Source organism: Strongylocentrotus purpuratus, unplaced genomic scaffold, assembly GCF_000002235.5.
Source record: "Strongylocentrotus purpuratus isolate Spur 01 unplaced genomic scaffold, Spur_5.0 spur5_scaffold_1, whole genome shotgun sequence".
NCBI lineage: Eukaryota > Metazoa > Echinodermata > Echinoidea > Camarodonta > Strongylocentrotidae > Strongylocentrotus > Strongylocentrotus purpuratus.
The window spans coordinates 17603299-17621762 of NW_022145594.1; the positions used below are offsets into that span (position 1 = coordinate 17603299).

General features: G+C 37.8%; 2 protein-coding genes across 2 annotated transcripts; both read left to right on the top strand.

The window, feature by feature from the left end:
- The first annotated feature begins 114 nt into the window (after nt 1-114).
- On the top strand, nt 115-9370 carry LOC585806 (vacuolar protein sorting-associated protein 26C). The gene is made up of 7 exons (XM_785617.5): nt 115-253; nt 2202-2345; nt 4033-4182; nt 5437-5592; nt 6529-6706; nt 7674-7799; nt 9010-9370. The coding sequence occupies exons 1-7, from the start codon at nt 197-199 to the stop codon at nt 9090-9092; spliced, it is 894 nt and encodes a 297-aa protein (XP_790710.4). The 5' UTR covers nt 115-196; the 3' UTR covers nt 9093-9370.
- A 2282-nt stretch (nt 9371-11652) lies between these two features.
- Nucleotides 11653-18205, top strand: LOC589139 (mevalonate kinase-like). The gene is made up of 2 exons (XM_030977760.1): nt 11653-11765; nt 16855-18205. The coding sequence occupies exon 2, from the start codon at nt 16892-16894 to the stop codon at nt 18131-18133; it is 1242 nt and encodes a 413-aa protein (XP_030833620.1). The 5' UTR covers nt 11653-11765; nt 16855-16891; the 3' UTR covers nt 18134-18205.
- The last annotated feature ends 259 nt before the right edge of the window (nt 18206-18464 follow it).

Sequence of the window (18464 nt, forward strand, 5' to 3'; positions counted from 1 at the left end):
CGCGTTAGGGGGGGGGGGGGGGCGGGGGGGGGGGGTGCGAAAAGTAAGTTAATATCGATAACCGGCCGACTAAACGATCACAAGGTCTCTCCGCCCACCTACGTCATGACGTAGAGTACGAGTACGACGTCCACTTCAACTTCAAACTTGATTGAAAGTGATAAAAAGTCCAGAATTTCACATTTCAACGTTCCAAATGGCGGGGCTACTTGATTTACGTCTGAAGAAAGCTAATAAGATTTACAGCGAAGGAGTAAGTGTGTAAATTTAGCAATAATTACTACCTTAATAATGTCTATTGTCCCATGTGCGGCTTTTGGTGTTAGTCAAACGAAATTCCACCTTCCTTTAAAGGGATCCGGTAACTTTGTCTCAGATTCTGAAACAAAATTCTGGATTTAGCTCATGATGCAATGATAATTATAAACCTTTTAGGTCAGTCAGGAACCCCATGACTTTTACAAGCCGATCGCCCGTCTGATTATCAAGATATTTATGATTGGAATTACAAATTTTGAAAACCGTTCGCCTGACGGTTTTCATAACACTACAGTCTATTGGGGAAAACGAGTATGGTAAAACCGGTCACTCAAAGATTTTTACTTTTTTGAGGCACTTCTTGATCATTTTGAAGCGCAATTTTTTTAGGGATTCAATATTACACCATATCACAGACACTTATAACACGTAGGGCCGTGTATCTCAGATTTAACATTGTTAAACGATCCCTATTGATCCCTAACGATCTAAATTGACTCTAGTCATAGTACCTCTAGTCTAGGTTATATAAGATTTAGAAGGAGTGCTAAAGCATTGCACATTTTATGTCAAAATTTGTTTCTGTAGAAATTAAATGACTGTCCAGTAGTGCTGTAACATCACGGATATCTCCAATTCCGTTTAACCGCCTGTCAAAACCGGACGGTTTTCGGTTAAACGATTTAAAAAAAAAAAAAAAAAAAAAAAAAAAAAAAATCGTTTTTTATTTTTTATTTTTTATATTTTATTTTGGCCGTGTGAAAAAGCAGGAAGTTGATTTAACTGAAGGCGCCGATTTGTGCTTGTGAACTAGTAACAAATAATAGTAACAATGTCGTTTTAGAATAATGTGTAAGATCATTAAAGTAAATTAAAAACAGTAGAGGACCTAGGATAGAACCTTGTAGTACACCATGTGTTAAACTTGGATGAATATATATTGAGATCTATTACAAAGATTACTTTCAAACCAAGATGACAGACAAATTTGAGTGTTGTTCTAGTTTCCAAGTTGTAAGTCATCACACCGATTACTGAGCTGGGAGACATTGCCAGGCATAGTGCCAGGTGGAGGGGCATAAATCGAAACTTTAAAAAAAAAAAAAAAAAAAAAAATATTAAAAAAAAAAAAAAAAAAAAAAAAAAAAAAACGGGAAAACGAAACCGTCCAATTGAAAACGGAATCCGCCATGGGCGGTCGGATACCGGACGGTTAAACGTTTGACTACAGCACTACTGTCCAGGAGAAGAAGAAGATAAAGAAGAAGATCATGAACTTGAGTCTTGAGTCTTGATGAAGAAAGAAGAAAGAAATCAGGAGACAGCAGAAGTCGAGAAGAAGAATTCAAGAAGAGAGAGAGAGAGAGAGAGAGAGAGAAGAAGAGGAACCAAGTCTTATAGAAGAAAGAAGAAGGAGACAATCAATTCAACTCACCAAAGTTGGAAAAAATACTTTGAAAACTTGAATCAGAATTCTATTGACGTCAATCCTGGTGAAGAGGGGGTTCGTACAGTATTGTGTGCTTCTCTTGGTCGCATTTTTGGTCCTGAATCTCTGTGTAAACTCAATGAAAAATTTGACCTAACCATGATGCACATATGTCAAAACTCATACATTATGCGGCCGCCAAACGAACCGTATGGACCGAGTTTGTGGCTGTCAATTATGTTTGATCTATCATCAAGCTGAAACTAAATGATTGATGATTCACTTTATGCTAGCAAAGGGTGCAGCAGACTCGAGCGGAGGTAAATCAAGGGCGGTCTCTTTAGTAATAATATTATTTTGCATTTACATGACCCACTTGTTAAAAGTTTGAAATTTGGGGGATTTAGACTAGGATTTTGAGTGCCCATGTGTCTGGGATGAAACCATGCTTTAAGTGATCAGTAAAATCCATCTGATTCCCCAAATTTAATGTAATTTTTTCATTGACCTGCAGGAAGTACTTGCTGGGGTGATCGTGATCCAGACAAAGACGGAGTTCCAGCATCAAGGAATAACGCTCGTAGCCGAGGGATCGGTCAATCTTCAACTTAGCAGCAAAAGTGTCGGTCACTTTGAAGCCTTTTACAACTCAATTAAGGTATGAATAATCGATACTTGACCTCGAAACTTGAAACTCAAGCTCAAGATATATTTTTGCTCAGCGTTCACGCATAATGCGAGTTTTTGGGCTGGTGAAAATAGTCTGCTATTTCTGATTTGGGAAATAATCCTGAAGTTACAAATCGTGCCTTCATCAGACTTGACCTCGAAACTTGAAACTCAAGCCCAAGATATTTTGCTCAGCGTTCGCGCATAATGCAAGTTTTTGGGCTGGTGAAGACGCACCGGACAAAAAGCGGGATATTTTGCAAACTAGCCCAAGATATCTTGTGATGATTATCTCGCTGATTGCAACTTCGGGCTCATGAGGATGCAAATTATCCAGTTAATTATCTAGTTCAAATAGCAGGATATTTGGCAATCTTTAGCTGATGAAGGCAGGCCTTTTGTTCCTGATGGAGTAAATGATTGTCTTGTAGCATCCCAAGGGGTGGTTAGGGAGGACCAACTTATTTTGCCTGTTTAAAGTATGCACTGTCCATGGTATTCATTACCCTTGTCAGAGAGAATTTGCCCTAAAGGGATCCGGTAACTTTGTCTCAGATTCTGAAACAAAATTCTGGATTTAGCTCATGATGCAATGATAATTATAAACCTTTAGGTCAGTCAGGAACCCCTTGACTTTTACAAGCCAATCACCTGTCTGATTATCAAGATATTTATGATTGGAATTACAAATTTTGAAAACCGTTCGCCTGACGGTTTTCATAACACTACAGTCTATTGGGGAAAACGAGTATAGTAAAACCGGTCACTCAAAGATTTTTACTTTTTTGAGGCACTTCTTGATCATTTTGAAGCGCAATTTTTTTTAGGGCTTCAATATTACACCATATCACAGACACTGATAACACGTAGGGCAGTGTATCTTATATTTAACATTGTTAAACGATCCCTTTAAGGCCCTAAGCCTTTGAACATGATACATTTTATTATGTTATACATTCCTCATGATGTTGCCCGTGGAGTAATAGTTTTTTTTGTTGTAAGAAACATGCATCAAAAATATTTATTAGCAAGTCTATCACCACAGAATACACTTCTGGATATTAAAAGTACTCATTATTCAGTAGTTCTGGGCCTTGTCTTAAAAAGAGTTTTGATTGATCCAAATTAATGGCAAGTCCTCCAATCAATCGCAATTTTGCAGTCCCCTACCTGTTATCAATGTACATATTTGTGATCGATATCAATCGCGAATAAGTTGCAATTAATATCAACTCTTTATGAGACAGGGCCAAGGTTGTTGTTGTTGTTGGTAAGAGTTTTACATGTATGTAGCCTAGTTTTATGGTGTTCATTCAGTATTGAATATATACGCCATATCTTCAGTTTTATAAGAAAAATCAGTTATCCGTAAAAAACAGTGACAATAAAAAATTGTAATAATATAATTAATTACCGGTAACCAGTATTGCTGGGCCAAGGTCATTAAGACATAATTATCTATAATAAACAGTGTATAAAACACTTTCTGTTCACAGGGCTCTTTTAAGGATTTGGTGTTATATAGATCTACTTAAGTGTGGTTTTCTGACATTGATATTCAATCATTTTATTGTTTATTTACCATGGCTCTTTTGAGCTTCCCAGAGCTAAGTCACTCACTGCTATTGTATTGTATTCACTATTCACTGATGTTAAATGTATTTTACTACCCCCAGCCCATCCCGCTTTTGAGTGTGACGCTGAATGCAGCTAAACCCGGCAAGATCCCAGCTGGAAAGACGGAGATCCCATTCGAAGTCCCGTTAAAGGCCAAACTTAACAAGACGCTCTATGAGACGTACCATGGTGTGTTTGTTAACGTTCAGGTCAGTTTTTATTTTGGGTTGATTTTTGTGTCAATACTCATTCTTGAAGAGCTATCCCAATCTCTTACAGACCACCATACCTTTGAGACAGCGGTCATAAATTAAACCATTGCCTACTGGAACTGGTCGGTTCACATATAAAGCCAGTGGGAATTCGAGAAATTCAGAAATCAACTTGTTTACTTTCAAGAGTCGTATAATGATTGCAATACCGGTAAGTGCAATAATTTAAATGATATAAAAAAGAATTGCAATATGTAGGAGACAAATTGTGATAATTAGAGTGTAATGTATTTCTCATTTCCTTTGCTTAAAGCCCCAATGCACTACTTATAGCTACTTGCGCCCTCTATAAAGCAGCCAATGCCTAATCGGTGACCGTTTGTCCCCCATGATCCTCTTTTTCTTATGTTAATTGAGAGCTGATTTGATGAGATAACCACCTGTCAGTGACCATGCAGGGTAGTCTAATCCCTCCTGGTCAATTATTAAAAGATGTACATGTAATATTATATTTGTTCAACGGTATTTGAACAGTACCCTCTTAAAGTACAGGTACTGCTTTCCTTTCTTCCTAAGAATCTAGTAATGACAGCTGAGTTCATCATCAAATACAATGGTAACATTTTGAAAAGTTCTGATGATATGAGTCTTTTGTTTTCCTTTTTACTTGCCTGAATTGAGTTTCATTTTACCTTGCCTGAATTGAGCTCCTCATCAAAGTACAGCAACAAAATTGAGGGATTGTTATACCTGACAGCTAAAAAAGCATGTGTATGCTTGTACATATGTAAGTAAGCAACCAGAGGACCAACAACTTTCAGTCCTCTCCGAGGGACTTGGTAATGAAGATTAATGCCTTTTCAAATGGCATGAGTGCATTGTCTCGGTTTTGAATTCGGAACCTCCCGGTTGAGGGACCCCTGCTCTACCACTGAGTCATCGGTGCCTCCAACAGCATAAAATTGTTAATTAGAGTATGTATATCTTTTTAATAATAATAATAATAATAATGGTGGCTTTTTATATAGCGCACATGTCCCTCACTTTGTGACGCTCCTGGCGCTGCCCCGATTATTACCCTTGCTTTATCAAGGTGGCCACTGCGGCGCTCTAGCATTTCAAGGAATTAATTCCTGTCAGGTACACATTTTACATCAACTGGGTTGAGTGTGGCAAATGTAGTTCAATGTCTTGTCAAAGGACAGTTCCACTCACAATATGTTATTTCTGTATTTTGTTTACTTTGCACAGTACACTCTGAAAGCACAGGCAAAACGTTCTCTTCTCGCCAAGGATCTGGTGAAGACGATAGAATTCATCATTGAATACAAGGACCAGAAAGTCAAAGCAGAACCCAAGCCCGTACCATTCACCGTCACTCCCCAATCATTACAGAATGTCAAAGATGTAAGAAGTAACTCTTGAAATAATTTTCTTTAATTGTACAACAAATATAGCTAATAAGATTGGCTAATCATGTAGCACTTTGACTACCCACTGTGTTAATGTTTTTAATCTGTCTTTGTATATTAAACAAACATCCCTTTGTACTTTAAAAGTGGTTTGAAAATTATTGTTATGACTCGGTATGCTCTAGCAGCCATTCTTAAAGGGATCCGGTAACTTTGTCTCAGATTCTGAAAAAAAATTCTGGATTTAGCTCATGATGCAATGATAATTATAAACCTTTAGGTCAGTCAGGAACCCTATGACTTTTACAAGCCGATTGCCTGTCTGATTATCAAGATATTTATGATTGGAATTACAAATTTTGAAAACCGTTCGCCTGACGGTTTTCATAACACTACAGTCTATTGGGGAAAACGAGTATGGTAAAACCGGTCACTCAAAGATTTTTACTTTTTTGAGGCACTTCTTGATCATTTTGAAGCGCAATTTTTTTAGGGCTTCAGTATTACACCATATCACAGACACTGATAACATGTAGGGCCGTGTATCTCAGATTTAACATTGTTACACGATCCCTTTAATGCACTGTGTTCAGAAATATATCCTAACATTTACATCTGTGTCAAGAGAGAGACAGAGTGACTTTTCATGTGCATTTAGCAGAGATTGAACCATCAACTTCTTGATTTAGAGTAAAACATGACTGATACTGAAAAAATAAGATCAGATTAAATGGTGTTGAATATTGAAGTCAAGACTTACCACATGTACATTATGTAAACATACATATGTACGTATATATAATATACTTGTCTCTTTTCTACTCTTGGACATCCCCCTCCTCCCCTACTCCTCTCCTCTCCTCTCCTCCTCCTCTCTTCCCCTTCCCCCTCCCTCTTCCCTCTCTCTCAATCTCCACCCCAAATCTAACAGAAAACAGCACTACCAAACTTCATCATCAAAGGCAGACTCGACTCTGCAAGCTGCTGCATTAAGAACCCCCTTACAGGTCATGTGATCATAGAAAGCTGCAACGCACCAATCAAATCAGTGGAAATCCAGCTAGTTAGAGTGGAGACTTGTGGGTGTGCCGAGGGGTACGCCAGGGATGGTAAGCCTACTTCATTAAGGACATTCAAAATCTTATTATATTATATCAAAAATTTATTAGTTTTTGAAGGGTTGAATGGTTTGAAAATTCAGTGAGCGTACAGGATTTAAAATGCCTCCAGCAGTCAACTCCGGCAATGTCACGACGCTCACGTCATGGAATCTACGCTGTGCTAAAGTCATATTTTTTATGCAGGATTAAAAAAAAAAAATTGATGCAGGATAAAATAAAATTTTGATGTAAGATATAAAACAAATATACCCTGCCTTCTTTTCGGTTGCTGGGTTAAAATTACGAACCTCTGTGATTCCAATAGTACTATTATCTTCAGGGCTGCGCTCCTCAACAAAGAGTACTATTGGAGTCACCTCTTGCCTATATTTTTAACCAGAACCTCTCAAGACAGTGTATATTTGTATATTAACAATCATTTACTAGATTACTCTGAGTAATGTTTTATTCTCTAATTGATGTGAGATTTAGATTAATGATCTATGGTACAACAGTTCGATATACAGAGTGGACCAGCTCTAATGTGGAGCAAGGAAATTTTCAGTCATGATTTCATCCTTTAAGTTGTCTTAAATGTACCGACATGTTATCCATGAAGTGCGAAGCTACCAACATATCCTGAAATAAGATTTTATTATACCAATTGATTGATACATGTAGTATGATAATGTATCATTCTAATCATTACTTTCCCCTGTGTAATTTTTTAATTGATAAATCATGTAATTTACTCTTATTTTAAAAATTTTTGTGTCATTCCAAAAATAATTTTGACATTATCAAAGAAGTGGTAGATTTCTCGTTGTTGAACATTATAAATTGTTCTTGGATATTGTTACCATTCTCAATATTTCTAAACACTGGTATTTTTTTGTTTTTAGAACCTCTAAATATCTGAAGTTATTATCATTCTTGCTCTAGACATCAGTATTCTTTTGAATGTTGTATTTTGTAGCCACTGAGATTCAGAACATTCAGATCGGAGAAGGCAACGTCTGTAGGGGGCTCACCATCCCCATGTACATGGTGTTCCCTCGTCTCTTCACCTGCCCGACGCTAGCCACTAGTAACTTCAAAGTTGGTAAGTTTGTTAAAGTAAGAAGCAGGCCTGATAATTACCCAATTTAAATCATTTTTTATTTCTTTTCCTGATTTGTCCTATTTTCTCCCAATTTTCTTACTCAAAATGGGGGGAATGTTGTTAGATGCAATATTTTTCCCCGAATCCCTTTTCTTTTCTTTTTTTTTTTACTCAAGGGGGCGGGTGGTTGAGGAAAGAAAAAAGGACTTATTTTTTTTTAGTGCTCACTATAACCCCTGAAGAAGAGATGGATACTATGAGATACAGATACAGTGGTGTCGTGTGAGTCCACCCGTTGAGGGGGCGGGCAATGAAACAATGATTTGATTTTTTTTGGGAGGGGGGGGGGGGGGGGTCAGGCAGTGGTGTTTACTGAACTGGTCGGAAAATGAAATACAAATCCACAAGGTTGCTGATTATATGATTATACCACTGATCTCGTTATGCTTTTCTTGACTAACATTTAATTTGGTGTGACTCCAGTACGGTATATAAAAGGAAGCACATATTTTACAGAATAGGCCGAATTTCACTCTTTTCACCAAAGAGTGATTTAGAGGTGAATGGCATTTATCAGTACTACTTGATTATTACCCCATATTGGCCCAAAATAACATGAATTGTTGGCTAGAAACTATTGTCAAAATGTTTAAGTACAGATTCAGCCTTAATCTTTTTCCCCCTTTTTGTTATTTACTTCCGGATTTATCTCTATTCTCTTACTATTTTTGCATGTTTGTACCGTAATTTACGTTGTATAAACGAGGGAAGGCCTTTCATTTTACTGCGAGGTGCAGTTGAATGTGTAAGATCATTAATGTAAATTAAAAAACAGTAGAGGACCTAGGATAGAACCTTGTGGTACGCCGTGTGTAATAGAAGAAAAATTGGAGGAATTATTATTATAAACTTATAAACTACATATGGAAATCTATCAGAAAGATTACTTTCAAACCAAGATGACAGACAATTTTGAGTGTTGAGTTAACACACCGACTACTGAGCTGGGGGACATTTCCAGGCATAGCGCCAGGTGGAGGGGCGTAAATCAAAACTTTAAAAAATAAATAATTGTACCTGTGTATAAGACGCACCCCACTTTGAATTTTTTTTGGCGGCAAAAAAGTGCGGTTAATTACGGTAATCTTTAGATAGCTGTACTATACTGGTAATTTCTTCATTTGTTGTTTTCTTCTTCTTCCGTTCTCAGAATTTGAAATCAACTTGGTAGTAGTGCTCCTTGATGACCATTTGATAACGGAAAACTTCCCCATCATTCTGACAAGATTTTGAGATCCGCTGAAAACATCACTATCAAAACAACTCCAATTGATCACGACAAGCAGGAAAGCCTAGCTCTTCATGTGGACTAAGTCTTTTGGTGTGTCTTTACAAGATTTCAAAGTACTCTTACTCCTCGTTACTCTCCGTTACTCTCTGTTACTCTCCGTTACTCTCTGTTACTTTCCGCATTTATCCAGACTTTTGTACTCGCTTCTGTAGGAAAACACCATAATCCAATTATAACACTAACGCCAACAGAATAGCATAACGGTCTTCAGAGGAGGAATTTTTATTTGTAAAAACATTTCTAGACTTTAGTGTTAGCACTTAGGTCACCTGACACAATGCATTACCATGCACACTTTCGAAACCTCCGACAGTCCCGCTTAAGTCCACAATAGTCCGCTAAATTTTGCTAAAGTCTTCTAAATCCCATCAACTGAACTTCTATTGTAACGGACTGGTCGCATGCAGATAGAGGCAACTTTTCCGGGCCTATTCCGGATCTATGATATTGTTAATTTCCGGGTCTCCTGTAGAAACACACTGATTGTTCAGCCTCGTTCATGGTGATGGAGATGGTGCACATGTTGTGTCATTTGTTTGCAGGTAAAATTATAGTCTACATGAGTCCATAATTCTACCTGTGAGGCAGGGAACAGGACTATTTTACCAATTACCAGGTAGTAGTTTCAAAAGCTCTTTTCTTATTGGTGAATGTATGAAAGAATGATTAAAGCATGTAGAGAATTAAATGTAGTATGTGCCGTACAAGAGCACAATATTTTTGTATCGATATTATGAACATAATCCATCTCATAGTGAAGTATTATGCTCGGTTTCATTTCAAGGCTTCAATTTATTTTTGTATTGAAGAATTACGGTAATTCATATGAAATAGAGTGTTTGTCACTTGCCGCTTCCTGTACCGTTGGTTTGAAGCACACTACTCCCAGTACAAGGAAGCACTGTTGAGGCATTTTACAATGTCTATTTGCTCAATTTATGATGTATACTTATTTATCAATAAACGCATGTTTGATTATCTAGATATTTATGATTGGAATTCAAAATTTTAAGAAATCGTTTTCCCAAGGATTTTGAACATTTTTTGTAATGACACTACAGTCAATTGGGTGAAATCAGTACCGGTATGATAAAACTGGTCACTCAAAGATTTTTTATTTTTTTGAGGCACTTCTTGATCATTATGAAGTGCACTTCTTTTAGGGCTTCAAAATATAGTATTCCATATCACACACACTGATAACGTCATGCAGGGCCACGCATCTCAGATTTGTATAACTAAAAACATTGTTAAACAATGCCTTTAATGGAGGTAGTGAAAGATTATGATTTGCAATGAAATTCTGTACATGTAATGTATATTCCATTTTGTACAAAAGAAATAAATATATCACTTTGATAATGGTATACTCATTGTGTTTGACTTTGTTTCATGTTTATGGTATATAGACATTTTTTGAAATATCGAAATTTAATGGGGAGATATTATTACTAATCAGGGTTAGGGTTAGCCTAGGGAGCGAGCGAGGGGGGGGGGGGGAAGACAGTCTAGATGGAGAGAGAGAAAGAGAGCTAGAGAGCTAGGTGGTGGCAGAGAGAAAGAGAGAGTGCTAGGCGGACATAGAGAGGAAGAAAGACAGCACTATAATAGAGAGAGAGAGTGAGAAAGAGAGCAATAGATGGAGAGAAAGAGAGATCAGAGAGAGAGAGAGAGAGAGAGAAAGCTAGAGAGCGTATAGGGGGTAGGGGGGGGGACTATATTGAAAAGGAATAAATAAGGCGTTGTCTGCTAGCTTTATACCTACGTTTTTGTCACTATCTTCTATAAGGCCATGCAAATACAAAAAAAAAAACATGTTTAGCGTCCTGTTTTTTTGAAAAATAGGAAGGAGGAGGCCCTTTTTTTTCTTCAAAATGACCGCTCAAAATGGCCGTTCGGTACATTTTCCCTGACAATCGCGCTTTTTTTCAAGTTGGCCGCCGACTTTTTTTTTTTTTTTTTATTATTAAGAAATAGATCCATTTTAGCAGTGTTTTTCATGTTTTTTTTTCAAAAGAAAAAAATTCAAAAATACAAAAAATTCAAAAAAAAATAAATAGGAGGCGGCCCCCAAAAAGGAAGCGGGCGGGGACGCTAAACATGTTATTTTTGTTTATAGCCTAATAGATCAATTGTGAGGTTTTCAATCAAATAAGGGACCAGCTGTTACTAGATAAAATATTTTTTTCCAAAACGAGATGAGGTAGTTATTGTTTTGTTAGGTTCTGCCCCGCCCCTTCCGCGTGATCAATGTGTTCTCAATCGCCCGATATCGGCCGATGAAGGTAAGCTAGTGTTATCAACAATTCAGGCAAAAGTAATTATTTATAGCTCAACTTTTTCAAAATCATAGCTCAAAACATAAAAGTATTTACAAAAAATTATTAATATTTGTAACGTATGAATATGAATAATTTTTTGTCACATATGCATGATTCGATAACATTTCTAAGTGAAAACCATGACTATCACGATTTGAATAGAGACTAGGCTAGCTGAGCAAGGTCGATGTTTTTCTTTCTAGGACAGGATCATTTTTCTGCTTTCTGATGGCCACCGAATCTGTTTTTAAAACGCAACATATTTCAGACTGCTTTCCACTTAATCACAAAGAGGTATGCATGATTTATAAATGTCTTTTTTGTTTACATTAACTTGTTTTTTCGTTGAACAAAATGATCTTTTGGTAGATCTAGATCTAGATCTGTCGTCGGGTGTGTGTGCAGCGCTAGCCGTCTTGCCTCCGCCTAGCACCTGGGCCCTGGTATTCACGGGCTGCAGCACAGGAGCGGCGTAGGGCTACTGCCTAACTAACTGGTGCATAATGCTATCTCTGCACTGGTTCTGCGGCTTGGCCTGTCCTTGGCTTTTCGCCTTTTGCTTGGTACGTTTGGAATGCAATTGATTATGCAGACCATGAATATATGTGTGTGTTGAAGTGTGAAAGGATTTTCTTGACTTGTGCAATGAAGTAACTAATGGATGTTCCTTAGTTACTTTCTAACTAGCCTTAAGTTAAGGGCTCTCTCGAAATGTTTTTTTAATGATATTATTCGAGAGAGCCTTAAACGGCTCCCATACCCCTGCACGGAGAGGCATGTAAACAAAACTCAAAAGTGGTCCAAAATCACACTTTCGCGCACCCGACCAATATTGGACAGTGGCTTTGATAAATTTTGTCCTAGTTTTGGTCTTAATTACCGCTTTAATTTCAAAATCGGATCTAAAAATAACAAAATAAGAGCAATTTTCTTACCAGACCGATACAGCTCAGCTCCCTTTTCACGTGTACCGTGTGAATTCACGATGTCTACACAATGGTGATGACCTCTGACTAGCACTTCGTAAATGTGCTGCTTCCGTATAATGCGCTGAATAACACTCATACAGCGCATTATACGGAAGCAGCACAATTTACCCACAATTACGGAAGTGCCAGTCAGAGGTCATCACCATTGTGTAGACATCGTGAATTCACACGGTACACGTGAAAAGGGAGCTGAGCTGTATCGGTCTGGTAAGAAAATTGCTCTTATTTTGTTATTTTTAGATCCGATTTTGAAATTAAAGCGGTAATTAAGACCAAAACTAGGACAAAATTTATCAAAGCCACTGTCCAATATTGGTCGGGTGCGCGAAAGTGTGATTTTGGACCACTTTTGAGTTTTGTTTACATGCCTCTCCGTGCAGGGGTATGGGAGCGGTTTAAGGCTCTCTCGAATAATATCATTAAAAAAACATTTCGAGAGAGCCCTTAAGGCTATTTCTAACAGGGTTGTTTGATTTAAATCATGTCGATTTAAATCATGATTTAAATCGCGATTTAAATCACTTGATTTTTTTCAAAAAAATCACTGATTTAAATCAACTTTTATGAAAAAAATTATTTTTCTCTATTTTCTCTTCTTCTTAACAGATACTTTCAATGTAATCATTTTCATTTCTGTTCCACATGCTTTAGAGATACTTTAAAAGAATGATACACCCTCATGGAGTCTGATTTAACACCACTGTTTTATTTTCAAATTGTAAAACAAGCAAAACTGATGAAAACAACAAGTTTCTAACGAAGTAATGATAAATAACTCTCTGTATGTACACCAAACTGTTAAATCTTCAATAAAATAATATATAAAATCTACAAAGGTGCTCAAAGTCCACAACTTGGATACTTTTACAAAACAGCTGAACTACTTGTATGTACCTCCTTCTTGTTACTATTAATACCCATTCTTTCAATTACTTAAGTTGAAGGCATATGTGTACATTTGATAAGAATTACATGTATATTTGCATGCTTGTGTATTTTCTTATCAATACCCAATTACCCATACATTCAATTACACAATTTCAAAGTACACATGTATACTTAATAAGTAAGAATTTAAAAATGGGAAAGTTGCTGGGCAAGTGTTACTGTATGCAGCAATACAACTGCTGTGCTTGCTTGTTCATGTAATAGTTTGAAAAAACAGCACATCAATGATGTGGTGGACAGTGGTGCTTATCCTGCATCTTGCAACAAAATTTATTGAAGTTTTATTTGGAACTGAGGTTACACTGTAATGAAAACATAAAATGTGTATTTTGTTACAAGCATATCAGGAAGTGCCTATTGCAAATCTGGTTAAATATTACATTCAAATTAGATGTTAACGTACAGTTGTGACTTGTTGGAAATTCTCAAGTTCTTTGAGTACTTCATGCATTGGAGTAACACTTCGGATGTTTTGAACTGACTGATATAAAAATTTCAAGAGTTTAAATGTATACATAATACATAACATTACTTGGGCTTCCATAAAATGTCCCTCTCTATAATGCAAATAAATAAAAAAAAAAATTAAAAAAATTACCTGTATATAAGTGGATTATTGTGTCAAATAGTACAATACACAATGTTCAAAAGACTACTTGACCACTATTATTGGTGTAAAACAGTTTAAATATAGTCTAAAACTTGTTAAGTGTGACCATTATTTTTCGTTGGAAAAAAATCAAAAAAATCTGATTTAAATCATAAAAATCTGATTTAAATCAAAAAAATCAACAACCCTGCTTTCTAATCTTACTTCTAGACTAGTTGACTTCTAGTTCTAGCGAGCCTGGCAGACTTTTTTTATAATACAACAAAATCTTGCACTGTCTTATCACAGACACTCACAGTGATGACTGAGCCAGTTGACAACTCACCTGGCCTGTCTTCATCAGACTGAAGTTGTAAAATAACCTGCTTTTGTAACTAGCCCGATGATCTGATCTCAATCAAGTTAGCCAGCTAATTTGCGTCTCGAACTCTCCATCAGCCCGCAGTTGCAATTAGCGGGCTACTTAGTACTTGGTCGAGAAAATATTCTGAGAAATCTTGGTCTTGTTTCTTTTGCTTTTTGACGAGACAGGATAGGGCCCTTGGTCCAACTTACAGCTCTATTTGATAATCTAGATACAACTTAATTTATTCATGAAGGACCTACTGTACATGTACAGGTGTAGACCCTAATTGTAAGTCATTTGAGGCCTGGAATGAGGGCTTCCAAGCTTCACATTTCATGTAGAATTGTCAGTGTCGGTTCAATTAACACCCACAAATTTGTGCATGCTCATGGAGTCATACTAATTGTCAGAATGCTGTGAAAAATGAACACCAGATGAATTGATCTAAATTAATGAGTCACTAACTAGGAATCTGTGTTGATTGAATATTCCTTTTCCCTAAAATAACATTAGAACAGCAGAAAAAAAAGAGAAAAAAACAAACAAACAAACACAATCTCCCCCCTTATACCCCCCCCCCCCCAACAAAAAAAAAAAAAAAAAAACTTTGAGTGAAATACATATTGGAAAAATGTTTTTGTAGAGGAGAAGAAACAAGTTCAGGGCCTCATACTCTAAATGTGTTTTTAAAGTGGCAATTTGAAACATATTAAAGATTAGGGAATTTGCAGTATTTGAAGAAAAACATCAAAAGGATAAATCTTTAGTGACGTTGGGTTTTTCTTAGGCCTGAGTCATGTCGGGATTTTCATAAACCGGGTCCCGACGGCCTTGCACCGGTCGGGACCCGGTGTCCCGAAATCAGCTCGCAGGATTTGTCACTTGCCTCTATAAAAAGCGCATATCATCAGTATGTCCCTTAAAAGTGACATTTTTATCAGTCAAATAAATCAACACATGCATACCTCGGCACAGATTGGTATATTCTTCCATTTGACATTATATTCATCCATGATTGGCGATGTTTAGTGCCATTATCGTGCCTCTAAAAGTAAAAAAAACTCGAGCAAAAATATAAAGACTACAATCGAGCCGCCATTTTGATTTATGCAGGTTGAATAAATCTGGTCAAAAAATATGAATGTTAGAATAATAAAACGGCTTTCTAAAAAATTCTTCTGTACAATACCGATCATATAATATTTTAAAGACAAAAATAAATATTTATCTCTTATTTTAAACATCGCATGCTTTTTTTAAAAGCTGAAAATTACTTGGTAATCATAAGAAGTTTCGATACGAATAGCTGTTGCAAGGCAAGTTCAGACTAGTCTCGGCAAAATGCGCAGTGCTCCTCGCTATCTGTAATGCGTGCCAGAACGAACCCAAACAAAGACGTGATCGTAACGAGAAAAAAATCATTAAAAACTACGAGAGCACAATTGGAAAGATATACTGCTCAAAATTACCATAATCAGATACATAACTTGGACAAAGAATTCAATAATCGCCCAAGAAATGCCACAGAAATTGTGATAATCGAGGAGTAACTGGGTACATATTCTTATCGCAAGGGGCCTGCTGCAAATACTCGAATCCTTTGTTATACTGCTTTTTACCGTAGAGGGCGGTATTTGCCTCGTGTTCAATTTAAACACGTTTAGATATATTGCAGCAGGCCCTTCCGATAATGATTGTACCTATAGTAACTCATTAAATATCACTATTTATGTGGCTTTTCTTGGACAACTATTGTATTCTTCCTCCAAGTTATGTATCTGCTTACGATAATTTTGAGTAGTTGTCTTTCCAATTGTGCTCTCGTAGTTTTTAATGATTTTTTTTCTCGTTACGATCACGTCTTTGTTTGGGTTCGTTCTGGCACGCATTATAGCTAACAAGGAGCACTGCGCATTTTTCCGAGACTAGTCTGAACTTGCATTGCAACATGCAGCTATCCGTATCGAAACTTCTCGTGATTACCAAGTCATTTTCAGCTTTTAAAAGAAGCATGCGGTGTTCAAAATCAAAGAAAAAATATATATTTTGTCTTTTAAAAATTATTCGATCGGTATGTTGTAAAGAAGTACTTTTTAGAAAGTCGTTTTATTATTCAAACATTAATGTTTCTTTCAACCTGATTTATTAATTCTGCCGAGAGACCCGGCCAGTACAGAAGCTAGCTAGCAGCTGGTAACAACAACCCCATGGGGCGAACTGCTTTGCAACCCATATTTATATCAGCAGTTCGGATTGATTCTGGATGAGCTAGAATACGATTGGTAACAATTAAATACTTAAGTTTTAGGGTGGATTGATTTTAGTGGTGTGCAAAACTGCAATTTCTTACATATTTCATTATTTTTTTCGGAGCGCCGGTTCTCAAAAAACGAAACCGGGACCCGACGGCAACGGTCGGGTCCCGGTGTGATCGACCGTACCGACTCAAGCCTAGTTTTTCTTTTCTCTGGTTTTCATTTTTATTCTCAGCATTTCTTGCAGACGTGCGCTTAAAAATTCATCCAAGATGACAGCTGAACTTGCCAATAATTCCACATCTGAGCCAGTTTCCATCTTCATCTCTGCACCCGGCAAGATCATCCTCCATGGGGAACATGCGGTTGTCCACGGGAAGACGGCACTCGCCGCAGGTCTCAATCTCCGGTCCTACCTTTGTCTGAAGGAGAAAGACAGCGGACGGCTCCACCTCAATCTGCCGGACATCGACCTTGAAAGATCTTGGGACGTCCTCGAACTGCAGGAGCAATTCCGAGATCTGCTCAACAGCGATGTCATGGAGGTGAAACCAAGTGTGGAGATCATGCAGCGGTTGCGACTGTTCCTAGGTTACAGTGACACAGAGACCACAAAACGATTAGCTGTGATGGCTTTTCTGTACTTGTACCTGTGTATCGCTGGTAGGAATGGGAAGTTCCCAATCCTGGACACACTGGTTTCCTCTGCCCTTCCTCCAGGTGCAGGGCTTGGATCTTCTGCCGCTTTTTCTGTCTGTCTTGCCGCAGGGTTACTGACGTGGGCCAAAGCCATAATCCCTTTATCTTCATCTGACAATACTCTTGATTGGAGCAGAGAAGACATGGAGTTAATCAATACATGGGCTTACGAAGGGGAGCGTGTGATTCATGGGAATCCCTCTGGAATCGATAACTCAATAAGCGTTCATGGTGGTGCTATAGAATACAGGCAGAAGGTCATTACTCCTCTTGAGAACATGCCAGAGCTGTCCATCCTACTTGTTAACACCTGTGTTGCAAGGAGCACCAAGGAACTCGTGGCAGGTGTGCAGAGACGTCATGACAAGTACCCCAAGGTATACGGCCCCATCCTCGATTCCATAGAGGAGATATCGCAGGAGTGTAAGCGAACTCTGCAAGCTCTAAAGACGGGAGAATCCTTGGACAAGGACGGTGCCTTCAAGAGCCTAGGAGAGCTTGTGGATATCAACCAACAGCTGTTATACGTGATTGGAGTGTCCCATCCAGCAATCAACAACATAGTCCGTTCAGCTGCGGCTTACAAGATCCACGCCAAGCTAACGGGAGCGGGTGGAGGCGGTTGCGTCTTTGCCCTCCTGCCTCCCGACATTCCAAAGGACTCGGTCAAGGCCCTCCAGGCAGACCTCTTCCGCCATAATTACGAATCCTGGATAACAAGTCTAGGAGCTCATGGGGTCATGATGCATCGGAGCAAGGAAACGCTGCTCGGTGATGGTCTGCTACTCCCTGAATCTTTCCTGAAGTATGCTTAAAGAGAAGGTTGAGTTCTGGGAAGAGGTGAAAAATAATTTGTGAGCGTTATCATTCTTATTATGCAAGCGTGGAAGGACATCAAATAAGACATGTTCCCTGAAAAGCATGGCTCTTCAAATGCCTTCATATTGTAAATATGTCATGTAAGATCGTAAAAATCCGGGTAGGATTTTTACCCCATGTGTTTGTGTAGTCCCATATACATCTTTCTGTGTACAGTGTTTGTAACTTTACCAAGACTCGGCCAAATTTCTTATAATTTTGATGATTCCAGAACCTTGCAATACACACAAATTCTTATATTATGCTAGATGATCAACCTTTTCTGGT

What these genes read in the sequence shown, in the direction of transcription:
- LOC585806 (XM_785617.5), top strand. Translation starts at nt 197, where the DNA reads ATGGCGGGGCTACTTGATTTACGTCTGAAGAAAGCTAATAAGATTTAC. An exon ending in CCTTTTACAACTCAATTAAG is followed by an intron (nt 2,346 to 4,032) that starts GTATGAATAATC and finishes TACTACCCCCAG; the next exon opens with CCCATCCCGCTTTTGAGTGT. An exon ending in GTGTGTTTGTTAACGTTCAG is followed by an intron (nt 4,183 to 5,436) that starts GTCAGTTTTTAT and finishes TACTTTGCACAG; the next exon opens with TACACTCTGAAAGCACAGGC.
- LOC589139 (XM_030977760.1), top strand. Translation starts at nt 16,892, where the DNA reads ATGACAGCTGAACTTGCCAATAATTCCACATCTGAGCCAGTTTCCATC.